The sequence below is a fragment of the Limulus polyphemus genome, unplaced genomic scaffold (genome assembly GCF_000517525.1).
Source record: "Limulus polyphemus unplaced genomic scaffold, Limulus_polyphemus-2.1.2 Scaffold9612, whole genome shotgun sequence".
Taxonomy (NCBI): domain Eukaryota; kingdom Metazoa; phylum Arthropoda; class Merostomata; order Xiphosura; family Limulidae; genus Limulus; species Limulus polyphemus.
Genome location: NW_013675222.1, coordinates 1 through 13,861, shown reverse-complemented (window position 1 = coordinate 13,861; position 13,861 = coordinate 1). Strand labels below are relative to the sequence as shown.

The 13,861-nt window shown below is 36.6% G+C and overlaps 1 protein-coding gene across 1 annotated transcript in view; it reads right to left on the bottom strand.

Moving 5' to 3' along the window:
- The window catches only part of LOC106476003 (single-stranded DNA-binding protein 2-like), a gene marked incomplete at its 3' end in the record, with an annotated part of 15,111 nt that extends 8,651 nt beyond the window's left edge, over positions 1–6,460 (bottom strand). The window contains exons 1-3 of the mRNA XM_022379993.1: positions 6,393–6,460; positions 5,147–5,207; positions 594–623 (exon numbers count right to left, since the gene is read on the bottom strand). Coding sequence (XP_022235701.1) covers positions 594–623; positions 5,147–5,207; positions 6,393–6,458 — 157 coding nt within the window. The remainder of the gene's footprint in view (positions 1–593; positions 624–5,146; positions 5,208–6,392) is intronic.
- Positions 6,461–13,861: the final 7,401 nt, after the last annotated feature.

Sequence of the window (13,861 nt, the reverse complement as noted above, 5' to 3'; positions counted from 1 at the left end):
CACATAAAAAAAACAATACAAATTTACAGGAAAGAGTACCCACATAAAAAAAAACAATACAAATTTACAGGAAAGAGTACCCACATAAAAAAAACAATACAAATTTACAGGAAAGAGTACCCACATCAAAAAAACAATACAAATTTACAGGAAAGGAGTACCCACATAAAAAACACAATACAAATTTACAGTAAGGAGTATCCACATAAAAAACACACATAAATCTACAGAAATAAGGAATTTATGCATTACATAATCAAAATCTACAGAAAAGAGAAGCCTACTCATTACAAAAACATCATACAAATTTAAAGAACGTAATATACACATTACAAAAACATCATAAGTTTACAGGAAGGAATATACATATCACAAAAACACCACACAAGTTTTCAGAAAGGAATTTACATATTACAAAAACACCATATAAACTTAGGGGAAGGAATCTAGACACTATAAAAAATGTATCGGAAGAAGGACTATCCACGTTACCAAAACACCGTACAAAGTGTAACGAAGGGGGGCAACACATTACAAAACACTATACAAATGTACATATTACAACAGCGTTTGAAGAGAGGCGTGCAGCCTACCTTGCCACCCAGCAAATTCCCCACCTTCACCTATAAATAACAAAAAAAAAGATTAATAAGATGGATAAAAAGTTTAGTACTGGGGATGGGAAAACAGATCAAAAGTAATAGCTATGTATATAGTGTTCTTTTGATTCATTAATAAGATGGATAAAAAGTTTAGTACTAGGGATGGGAAAACAGATCAAAAGTAATTAACAAAGTGGCCTAACTTACGTATATGTGTCATTAACAAAGTGGATAACTTACGTATATGTGTCATTAACAAAGTGGCCTAACTTACGTATATGTGTCATTAACAAAGTGGCCTAACTTACGTATATGTGTGTCATTAACAAAGTGGCCTAACTTACAGTATATGTGTCATTAACAAAGTGGCCTAGCTTACGTATATGTGTCATTAACACAGTGGGCCTAGCTTACGTATATGTGTCATTAACAAAGTGGCCTAACTTACGTATATGTACCAGCACTAACTGTTAATTAGCCATTGTGCAAGGCATGAAAAAAAAGGCATAATAATGGTTATGTCATGTCATGGTTTTCATCTATTTAAAATAAGTTCACTAAAAAATCAGTTCTATGGCTCAATAGATGTTAAGTCATATATTTGTACATTACTTTAACATTTTGTGTAAATAAAATATATGAAATATGGTTTAATTTTACCCAGCAACATGCCACATTTTTTCTCTATCATTGGGTATGGAAACAAGTCTAGCAAACACTCAGGACTGTTGTTTTATCATATACCTAAAGTAACGTCTTGTATGTGTTTATCTTGAAAATGGTTTCTGAAGATACTTTTTATTGTGTTTTAAAAATCTTGAATAACCTTACGATTATATTCTTAGTCACAGAATAATTGAGGTTCTAGTCATAGTTAGAAATTGAATCTAGTGAAACAAAAAATTTACTACAAGCAATAAATGGAACATATAAACTGACACCATAACTTAACGAATGGATTTTAACCTTCTAAGATAAAAATTTAACAGAGCTTCCTTTATTGTTAAAAGGTGTTAAACAAACTAAATCCTACAAAGTTTCTATAAGAGGTCTTACATTCTAACAATGATGCAATACGGTTATATCTTCCCCTGAGCAAGTAATAAACAACAGCCTATCAGTCTATTAAATCAGGTATTCACAAATAAGCTTTTAAAATATATATTACACTCAGGCTTGTTTAAATTCGCAAAAGAGATAATGTTATCTTTCTTAAACAGGAACATATGTTACCTGGTCAACATTAGCACGTGGCAAGTAATTCACAGATTTAATTGGTTTTCTTACCATGGATATATTAAGTCATTAAACACTTCACACCCATTAGTGCTGTATATTTTAGTATTTCAGGTCACTTAGTACCTCATACTAGGATGTGCAGCATCAAGAAAAGCACATCCTAGCCTCTCTCTTTAATAGACAAGCTATGTACAGCATATGGATTAAAACTTTTCAGAAATGGATAAAATATGAGGTTTTCTTCACTAGACACGCAGCAAGTACAGTAACTGCACATGTTTCAGTATGTTTGCAATATAAAGATTGTGTTCAGCACATGAAAAGTAATCTTATATATAGTGTGAAACGTAGTGTCTGGTGGAGCATTAATCTGTTTCCCGTTTCAAAAGATGCACACGCAGACAAAGCTCAACATCACTTTTTAAATGACGAGAGAATAGACATGAATAATGTTGATGCTAAATTTTATTTTTTAAGCAGGATATTCTATAACAAACTGTTAGGAATTAATCACACTATCATTCACATTTCAAAATGTGACGTAACTTAAAGAATAAAAATGTAGATTTACCATATGTTATTGTTGAGCGGTTCTTAGCATGACTGATATGTTCAACAATTACTTTTCACGGTGGGTGGTATAAGTAGCTTAGAGCTTTGGCTCTGAGTGGAACACAAATAATCTTTTAAAGTCCATGAAATAATTTAAACTGATAGATTAACTTAAACTTTTCCCATCACTGTGGATGATTACTTTAGCTTGTATTTAATATGATAAAGATCAAGGAGCAACTAGATAACACGAAGTACCATTTACAGAAGCACTGATTGTATGTTTAACATGAACTCTTATTATACTGTAACGGATTAGAAGTTTCTGGTTTACCTCTACATACTTTATAGCAAAGGCAGCTTATCCAAAAGCACCCACTGCTAAGTCTTGGGCTATTATAATCAAATACAGAAATTTGACCATCACTCTTATAACACACCCGCAGCCCCAAAGTAGGGAGCATAATTTTTTGTTGTTGCAGAAAGGGGATGAAAACCAGTTACCCTCGGATTCATGGTTTATCTTATCTTCAAGTGTAACCTTCACTATTATTCTTACCAAAAGGAAAGATGAGAAGTATGGAAATTATTCATTATCTTACACAAAGATACCATGTGGTTTTCGTGAGCAAGCTGTTGCCCGTGGAAATGACAGGTACAATTGTATAATAACTACATATAAGCACTATTTTCACTTAGTCACTACAAAACAGCCAAGAAAAATATAGTTAACATAAACTGGTATTTAAATGGGTGTACCAATATTCACGTAAGCACGCTTGGACTTTTAATAAGATCACAAGGACACCAACAAGTACAACAATAAAAACCTGCCATTGGAAGCTGTACAAGGACAACAGAAACATTTATTATTGTAGAAGTCAGAGAAGTGGAGTCTTTTAGCAGTAATACTTGGTGCAAGCCAAACACCAACAGTGGGTGAATGTGATATACTGTGGGCAGACAAATACCAACCATAGGATAATATGATTAACTCTGGGCAAACAAATACCAATGACAGGATAATGTGATATACTCTGAGCAAACAAACACTAACCATAGGATAATGTGATATACTCTGGACAGAGACTAACACAAACCATAGGGCAATGTGATTAACTCTGGGCAAACAAATACCAACGATAGGATAATGTGATATACTCTGAGCAAACAAACACTAACCATAGGATAATGTGATATACTCTGAACAGAGACTAACACCAACAGTGGATGAATGTGATAAACTCTGGACAGACAAACACCAATAGCGTGTGAATGTGATATACTCTGGGCAGATAAGCATATGTTACACCATAGCCAAACAAGTGACGATTGTTTTTGTATAGAGTAATAGCTAACCAGTTCAGTGTAAGAAACTATCAAACTTTCTATAGAGTAACAGCTAACCAGATCAGTGTAAGAAACTGTCAAACTTTGTGACGATTGTTGTTGTATAGAGTAACAGCTAACCAGTTCAGTGTAAGAAACTACCAAACTTTGTGAGATTGTTTTTGTATAGAGTAACAGCTAACCAGTTCAGTGTAAGAAACTATCAAACTTTGTGACGATTGTTTTTGTATAGAGTAACAGCTATCCAGTTCAGTGTAAGAAACTACCAAACTTTGTGACGAAAAGTTTGGTAGTTTCTTACACTGAACTGGTTAGCTGTTACTCTATACAAAAACAATCGTCACAAAGTTTGACAGTTTCTTACACTGAACTGGTTAGCTGTTACTCTATACAAAACAATCGTCACAAAGTTTGGTAGTTTCTTACACTGCCTTATGTTAGTAGGTAACATGTAATCTAATACTCCAATACCTTGTCTTATGTTAGTAGATAACGTGTAATCCAATACACCATTGGACTGCCTTAAGTGAGTAGATAACTTGTAATCTAATACTCCAATACCTTGTCTTATGTTAGTAGATAATGTGTAATCCAATACACCATTGGACTGCCTTAACTGAGTAGATAACTTGTAATCTAATACTCCAATACCTTGTCTTATGTTAGTAGATAAGTTCAGTGTAAGAAAATACCAAACTTTGTGACGATTGTTTTTGAATAGAGTAACAGCTATCCAGTTCAGTGTAAGAAACTATCCAGTCCATTGGTGTATTGGATTACACGTTATCTACTAACATAAGACAAGGTATTGGAGTATTAGATTACACGTTATCTACTCACTTAAGGCAGTCCAATGGTGTATTGGATTACACATTATCTACTAACATAAGACAAGGTATTGGAGTATTAGATTACACGTTATCTACTAACATAAGACAAGGTATTGGTGTATTGGATTACACGTTATCTACTCAAACACAGGCAGAACATATCGCACATGACTTGTGTCATCATCACAAAATTAAAATGAAAAAGTCTTGTAATGAAAACACTAATTAAAAAATAATACAGTCACATTAAAAATTATACTTTATTTCCAAATAATTAAACAGGTGTCCAGACCCACAAATTTAATAACCCTGTGACTTGCACTATGAGTTTTAAACAAGGATTTTTGTAAACTTCAGGAACAGAAAATTTCTCAGTTATGACACTTATCTCTAATAGGATAAAAAACATGTGAGTTAAAAGTGTTTCGGGTACCCTAAATATCCAGAGTAAGGATAAAAAAACAGGTGAGTTAAAAGTGTTTCGGGTACCCTAAATATCCAGAGTAAGGTTTTAAATTTCTTATTCTAAAACACAGTTGTTATAAACACATGAAAATGAGAAAGGCTGTCTACCTTGTCTTGATGGATCCATGCTGGTCGGCATCATAGGTTGTCCTGGAACACCACCAGGTGGCTGTTGACAAAAAATGGAAACATCAGTCAGTTTTATCCAACCATAAGGAGTACTACCAGTGTAACTAAAGCAGCGCTTCCCAATGTAACTAAAGCAGCACTACCAGTGTAACTAAAGCAGCACTAACAGTGTAACTAAAGCAGCACTAACAGTGTAACTAAAGCAGCACTAACAGTGTAACTAAAGCAGCACTAATAGTGTAACTAAAGCAGTACTACCAGTGTAACTAAAGCAGTACTACCAGTGTAACTAAAGAAGCACTACCAGTGTAACTAAAGCAGCACTGACAGTGTAACTAAAGCAGCACTGACAGTGTAACTAAAGAAGCACTAACAGTGTAACTAAAGAAGCACTAACAGTGTAACTAAAGAAGCACTAACAGTGTAACTAAAGCAGTACTAACAGTGTAACTAAAGAAGCACTAACAGTGTAACTAAAGAAGCACTAACACTGTAACTAAAGAAGCACTAACAGTGTAACTAAAGCAGCACTACCAGTAAACTAAAGCAGCACTAACAGTGTAACTAAAGATGCACTAATAGTGTAACTAAAGCAGCACTAACAGTGTAGCTAAAGCAGTACTACCAATGTAACTAAAGCAGCACTAACAGTGTAACTAAAGCAGCACTACCAGTGTAACTAAAGCAGCACTACCAGTGTAACTAAAGCAGTACTAATAGTGTAACTAAAGCAGTACTACCAGTGTAACTAAAGCTGCACTAACAGTGTAACTAAAGCAGCACTACCAGTGTAACTAAAGCAGTACTACCAGTGTAACTAAAGCAGTACTAACTAAAACAGCTTACAGGAAAGAAAATTGGTAAACTAAAAATGGAAGGTTACAATAAACAACATTATGAGACTGAAAATTTCATCTTTTGGTGAGAGAACACGTTTCTATTAGTACATTGCATACATATGTACAGTAAAAGTTGTAATGTTTCTGTTTGGAGCTTTACTAACTCACGTGCTGAAACTAATTTAAAGTAGTAAAGGCGAGCGATTTTGTGTGGGTAACTAAAACAATACGAACTATTTTAGCTACATTCTTAATGCAAAGCTACACAAAGTATTATCTGCAAACTGTTCACTGTATGGAATCAAACACTGGATTTTAGCACTGCTAGACTGGGGGACAAGACTAAGCTAACCCTTTATTAATAACTGGTAAATGTTTCAACTTACATTAAACTCCACCTGTTGGGGCATTCGAACTCCTGTTCTCGGCCCACCTGGATATCTCGGCGACATGAAGGCCTACATAAAATAGACAAGAAATTAGCATGCAACGTGACTGAAGTATAAGCAAACAGGTAACGTAATCAATTCCAACTAGCACTTATAACACCACCTAAAACGTGACACGAATGATACTGATAAGTCTTTTTTTCTCGAGGTAATTTAACAATATAAAAAACTCGACCAATACCACTTAACATCATAATTTTTGTCACAACCTGTACTACTAATGCCAAGTAATATTTTCAAACAAATTTATCGTTAAGTGCGGTAGTACTTAATGGTAGGGATCGTGATGAAACACGGCCATTAAAAACTGTCCTTTTCAAACGTCTGAATATTAACAACGACTATATTTGCTGAGCCAAACTAAAGCTTACTGTACTTATAAAATCACCTAAATCGCTATATACGTGTTTATGGACTGAATCAAAATTTTAATATTTCAACGAATTTTTCATCTAAGTAAGTGACTTTCTCAGACAGGGGTACAGAAAAAAAAAGGACGAATTCTTTCGTTCTAATTCTTTCACAGAACTTTTCCGTTGGGGGTCCCAATGATTCCTTTCTTGTACCGAAAGGGGTACTAATATATATATAAAACGGGCGATGCGCTACTTTGTCATATAATTAGTTTTGAGGGTAGGTTGGTAGAGATCCTGATGAGTAATAAAATCGAATCGGGTGATACGCACGACCCAAGATTGGTATTGCTGGAACATCATACGGGATACACAACAGTTTATATTCGTCTACTCCCAAAGTTGAGTGAAGTTATAGAAAACCTTTCTTTTTTCCTGGGACAAATGTGGCTCCCAGCGTTTCTACTGGTTTAAAAACACACCTTTGTCGTCGCAGTAATGAATTTCAAGAAGGACTACAGAAAAACACGTAGGTTCAAATAAGTCTCGAGACAAAATGATAAAAACTCTATAACTCGAGCGCTTTCGAAAGGTGAAAATTTCCAACATTTACCTTTAAAACTAACAAAAAGTTCGTTGCGTGGGTAAACGGTAACCCAGCTGTTCCAGCCTTCAACATTGTCTGTTAGTTTACACACGTTGTTTTGTGGTATAGCTGGTTTATAGTTTACACACGTTGTTTTGTGGTATAGCCTTCAACATTGTCTGTTGGAACAGCTGGTTTATGTTCCAACAGACAATGTTGAAGGCTATACCACAAAACCACACGTTTAAACTATAAACCAGCTGTTCCAACAGACAATGTTGAAGGCTATACCACAAAACAACGTGTGTAAACGATAAACCAGCTGTTCCAACAGACAATGTTGAAGGCTATACCCCTAAACAACGTGTGTAAACGATAAACCAGCTGTTCCAACAGACAATGTTGAAGGTTATACCACAAAACAACGTGTGTAAACGATAAACCAGCTGTTACAACAGACAACGTTGAAGGTTATACCACAAACCAACGTGTGTAAACTATAAACCAGCTGTTCCAACAGACAATGTTGAAGGCTATACCCCAAAACAACGTGTGTAAACTATAAACCAGCTGTTACACTTGGGGGCGGGGCGTTCTGATGAGAAGGTAGAATTTAAGAAAAAAGTTGACAAAATCTCCGATGTTATTCTTTACAAACGGTATTTACAAGAGTATTTATAATTCGTAAATTAAAGATCGATAAAGAATAGTAAGACCAAGTTTGTCACTAATCGTTCCATCACACAAACAAACAACTTGTTTGTTTTTCACTCTTTAAGTCAACGCTAGTTATCGTGACCTGATTTTGAGTCCTACTCAGTATTTCTTGTATCAAACGTCAGAGTTTCTGTGTAAAACCTTCGTTCACTGGTCGGAAACGATGTTAATGTGATAATACATCGGTAAGGTTTTTAGAAACCGATGACGACTTACTGACACTGATGTTTTTAAGCCTTTGTAAAGGAGCGAGTTATTAAGTTTATTGTTTCTAATGCCACGTTATTGTAACTACTAATATAAAATGACATAACGTTGATCATTTTAATAATAACTTATTATCAACTCATGAAATTAGTTTGCTATCAAAACCCACTTGATTACATCATGATACTTAGCCTTTTTACACACACACTTGTATATTTCTACAGTTACAGAGAGTACGTTTATATTTGTGGAGGTTTAACACAAGTTTTCCGTCGGTTCTATATATATATATATTTCTATTTCTATTTGCGTGGACAGGTCCACATAAACCAGGATATCAGTCTGCCCCCGTCATTTAAATTCTGAGCAAACACGGATCAGAGAATACTCTGACAGTTGAGAATTCGAAGGCTAATCTTTCTGCTGATCGTGACTCACGTCATACAGCCGTGCTGACAGTTCTGATGAAAAAGTTTTGAATTTCTTCGAGCGGTAATCGGATAAAAGCCATAGGATCAATTCATCAATCAAACATACGTTCGTACACTTCATTAGGGAAGAAAAAATACAAATACAGAGCTCAGAGAGACGCACACAAACAAGAACAGACAGTCACCACCCTGTATATAAAACAAACAAGAACAGAGAGTCACCACCCTGTATATAAAACAAACAAGAACAGAGAGTCACCAGCCTGTGTATAAAACAAACAAGAACAGAGATACCAGCCTGTGTATGTAAAACAAACCACAACAGACAGTCACCAGTCTATATGTAAAACAAACCACAGACAGTCACCAGCCTGTATATATAACAAATTAGAACAGACAGTCACCACCCTGTATATAAAACAAACAAGAACAGTCAGTCACCAGCCTGTATATATAACAAATTAGAACAAACAGTCACCAGTCTGTGTATAAAACAAACAAGAACAGACAGTCACCAAACTGTGTATAAAACAAACAAGAACAGAGAGTCACCAGTCTATATGTAAAACAAACCACAGACAGTCACCAGCCTGTATATATAACAAATTAGAACAGTCACAACCCTGTATATATATAACAAATTAGAATAGTCACAACCCTGTATATATATAACAAATTAGAATGGAGACAGTCAACAGCCTGTTTATAAATAACAAATTAGAATGGAGACAGTCAACAGCCTGTTTATAAATAACAAATTAGAATGGAGACAGTCAACAGCCTGTTTATAAATAACAAATTAGAATGGAGACAGTCAACAGCCTGTTTATAAAACAAACCAGAACGGAGACAGTCACCAGCCTGTTTATAAAACAAACCAGAATGGAGACAGTCACCAGCCTGTTTGTAAAACAAACCAGAACGGAGACAGTCACAATCCTGTTTATAAAACAAACCAGAACGGAGACAGTCACCAGCCTGTTTATAAAACAAACCAGAACAGAGACAGTCACAGCCTGTTTATAAAACAAACCAGAACGGAGACAGTCACCAGCCTGTTTATAAAACAAACCAGAACGGAGACAGTCACCAGCCTGTTTATAAAACAAACCAGAACAGAGACAGTCACCAGCCTGTTTATAAAACAAACCAGAACGGAGACAGTCACAATCCTGTTTATAAAACAAACCAGAACGGAGACAGTCACAATCCTGTTTATAAAACAAACCAGAACAGAGACAGTCACAATCCTCGTCATTCCTAAACTTCTTGTTCTAATTTAGCTGAACAACCGCAAGGTGCAAGAACACTGAACAACTCTAAATAGTGACGTAATAAAGCACTGCCCCCTGTCGGAGAACGTGGAGTCTTAAACTGCCGTCGAGTTGAATTGAGCACAGAGCGCGAGTGAGTCTAGACATATGTACTGGGCTCTGGATTTTCAGATGATGACATAAATTTATCTACCAAATTTGTCGATGTTCTGCGTCATCAACTTACGTTGAATAGTTTAAAGAAATTATACTAGTTCAATGACACTGTCGCAGTTTCTCGGCGTCACAACTTTAAAAGAAGTTTTAATACGATGTAACTCAATTTGTTGTAGTCCAAAGCCAGTGACGATGAAGGAAGACGTTCCTAAGGATAGCCTGTGCATTCAAGATGTTAAACTTTTGGTAGCAGTTACTTATGGATAACAGGTATGTTTATTTAATAGATCAACAGATTAATATCACTAAAACATCTTGTGACGGTCTACGTTCTTCGGTTGTTTAAAGTCGTAGCCGAAATGATGGTGTGCTTGCAACTGTGGATTCGATTATTCATGGTTCGCGTCCCGTTGCCAAAAAAACCTCGCTACGCACTTTCGAATCACGGGGGCGTTAAAAGATAGATATCATACTTCGGGCAGACAAGAGTGGCCCAAGAGTTGGCGGTGGGTTCTTGTTGACCAGCTACGTTCCCTCTAATGTACGAGATCAAAATTTGGGACGACACTTTCCTTGTGTAAGTCTGTACGCGATTTGTAAAAAAAATAAAAAATATTTCGTCTTGTTTGTACTTAATGACAAAGCTACACAATGGGCTATCTGTGCTCACCAAGGGTATCGAAACCCGAATTTTAGCGTTGTAAGTCTCCAGACTTTCTTTGGGGGGGGGGGGCTAACCACTTAAAATAAAGCTTTTTCTTGTTTGAATTGTTTCTTCTGAAACAAAACGCCACATTTTGTGTCCTTAAAGAGTTTGTTCTTAACAAGGAATAAATCTTTCAACAAAAAAAGGGGTAACAACGTTATCTATATTAAGTACAGTACAGGAACCACGATTAACGACTGTTTGCATTCGAACCAAACGCCCAATTTAACATCATTCAATAAATCTTTCTTCAAATCGGTTTTCCGCAAGATGGCGTTTTCTTTTTCTAGGCCGACAAGCTGAGATACTGCACCCTTCAACCACCTCGAGGTTAGATTTTAATCGGGGTGATACTGCCAGCTGATGAGAGAAAACGGTATTTGTTTACGCTCGAGCTCACTTTCACGAGCTGCGCAGCTACGCGTCAATTCTTGAGCTACTCAGCAGCAGGAAATGTTTCTTACACAAAAATTCTGGCCATATCTATGAATTAACGAGAACGGTTACTGTTCCGGGGATACAGTAAAGGTACTTTAAATCAACCAGATCAGTTTATGTATGTTGTAGAGGATTCCACGTTTACTGTTCCGGGGATACAGTAAAGGTACTTTAAATCAACCAGATCAGTTTATATATGTTGTAAAGGGTTCCACGTTTACTGTTCCGGGGATACAGTAAAGGTACTTTAAATCAACCAGATCAGTTTATGTATGTTGTAGAGGATTCCACGTTCACTGCCGTCAGTGGGATGATTCCACGTTTACTGCCTTCAGTGGGATGAATCCACGTTTACTGTTCCGGGGATACAGTAAAGGTACTTTAAATCAACCAGATCAGTTTATGTATGTTGTAGAGGATTCCACGTTTACTGTTCCGAGGATACAGTAAAGGTACTTTAAATCAACCAGATCAGTTTATGTATGTTGTAGAGGATTCCACGGTTACTGTTCCGGGGATACAGTAAAGGTACTTTAAATCAACCAGATCAGTTTATGTATGTTGTAGAGGATTCCACGTTTACTGCCGTCAGTGTGATGATTCCACGTTTACTTCCTTCAGTGGGATGATTCCACGTTTACTGCCGTCAGTGTGATGATTCCACGTTTACTGTCTTCAGTGTGATGATTCCACGTTTACTGTCTTCAGTGTGATGATTCCACGTTTACTGTCTTCAGTGTGATGATTCCACGTTTACTTCCTTCAGTGGAAGGATTCCACGTTTACTGTCTTCAGTGTGATGATTCCACGTTTACTTCCTTCAGTGGGAGGATTCCACGTTTACTTCCTTCAGTGGGAGGATTCCACGTTTACTGCCTTCAGTGGGATGATTCCACGTTTACTACCTTCAGTGGGATGATTCCTACTTTACTGCCTTCAGTGGGATGATTCCACTTTACTTCCTTCAGTGGGAGGATTCCACTTTACTTCCTTCAGTGGGAGGATTCCACTTTACTTCCTTCAGTGGGAGGATTCCACGTTTACTGTCTTCAGTGTGATGATTCCACGTTTACTTCCTTCAGTGGGAGGATTCCACGTTTACTTCCTTCAGTGGGATGATTCCACTTTACTTCCTTCAGTGGGAGGATTCCACGTTTACTACCTTCAGTGGGAGGATTCCACGTTTACTACCTTCAGTGGGATGATTCCACGTTTACTACCTTCAGTGGGATGATTCCACGTTTACTGCCTTCAGTGGGATGATTCCACGTTTACTGCCGTCAGTGGGATGATTCCACGTTTACTTCCTTCAGTGGGATGATTCCACGTTTACTGCCTTCAGTGGGATGATTCCACGTTTACTGCCGTCAGTGGGATGATTCCACGTTTACTTCCTTCAGTGGGATGATTCCACGTTTACTGTTTTCAGTGGGATGATTCCACCTTTACTGCCTTCAGTGGGATGATTCCATGTTTACTTTTTGTCGTCTATTAGTAAATCACATAGTCAATACGATAATTAGTCATGGAGGGGTAAGGACACTGGGTTGATATTTGTCTTTGAAAACATGAGTTTCAGTTTTATGAAATACGTGAGAATTTGTAGCAGTCCAGCCACGACCAGGGGCTTAATTAACTACACCCAGGATAACCAAGTAGAAGACACAAACTGACCTTGGATAAGTTGTAGTTGAAGATTGTCATGATATGCATACTTCCAAGAGTTAGGTCATAGTTCATAAAGTTACTTTGTAATATTACACGTTGGAATAATTCCAATGTTATCTTTATTTGCTGCAATCTTTAGCAAATGTCTTTGTTCATCAAGAAAATGACACGAGATCCCCAATTCCTTGGATTTTACTTATTTATGTAAGTGAAAGGAAAATCAATTCTTGTTTCATAGCTTGTTAGATTCACATCCTTACTTGAATGTTGAATAAAAAAATAGTTCCATTCTTCAGAAATGGTTAAAAGAAAAAGTCTATGATGTATGACGGTCTAAAAAAAAGTCAGCGAAGTAATCTCTTCCTCGTCTGGATTCGCGAAAAGACGTGAGTTTAGGAGATCATGACGTACTCTCGACCCAGAGTTCCACGCTAAGCCTACACTGTGAGCAGCATCTACGAGACAGCAGGCAGTCGTCTGCTTTAGATAAATAACGAGATAATGTTTTATCATGATTTATACAGCTGCACAAAGGCTGCAGTAAATTATACCCCAACAGCAGAACACTGACAATAAGTTTAAGTTATATCCGGATGGTGACTAGGTAAAACATAGGCTTAACAGCGGGCGAGTTCTGTAACACGGACGACGAACTGCGTGGCTAATATAACTACTTTACATACTGCTTTAGTCATGGAAACCTGGCTATACAGTATTTTATATGTTAGAAACAGCCAAACCTGGCTCTATTCTGTAAAGTTATACAGTATATTCAATGTTAGAAACAGCCAAACCTGGCTCTATTCTGTAAAGTTATACAGTATATTCAATGTTAGAAACAGCCAAACCTGGCTCTATTCTGTAAAGTTA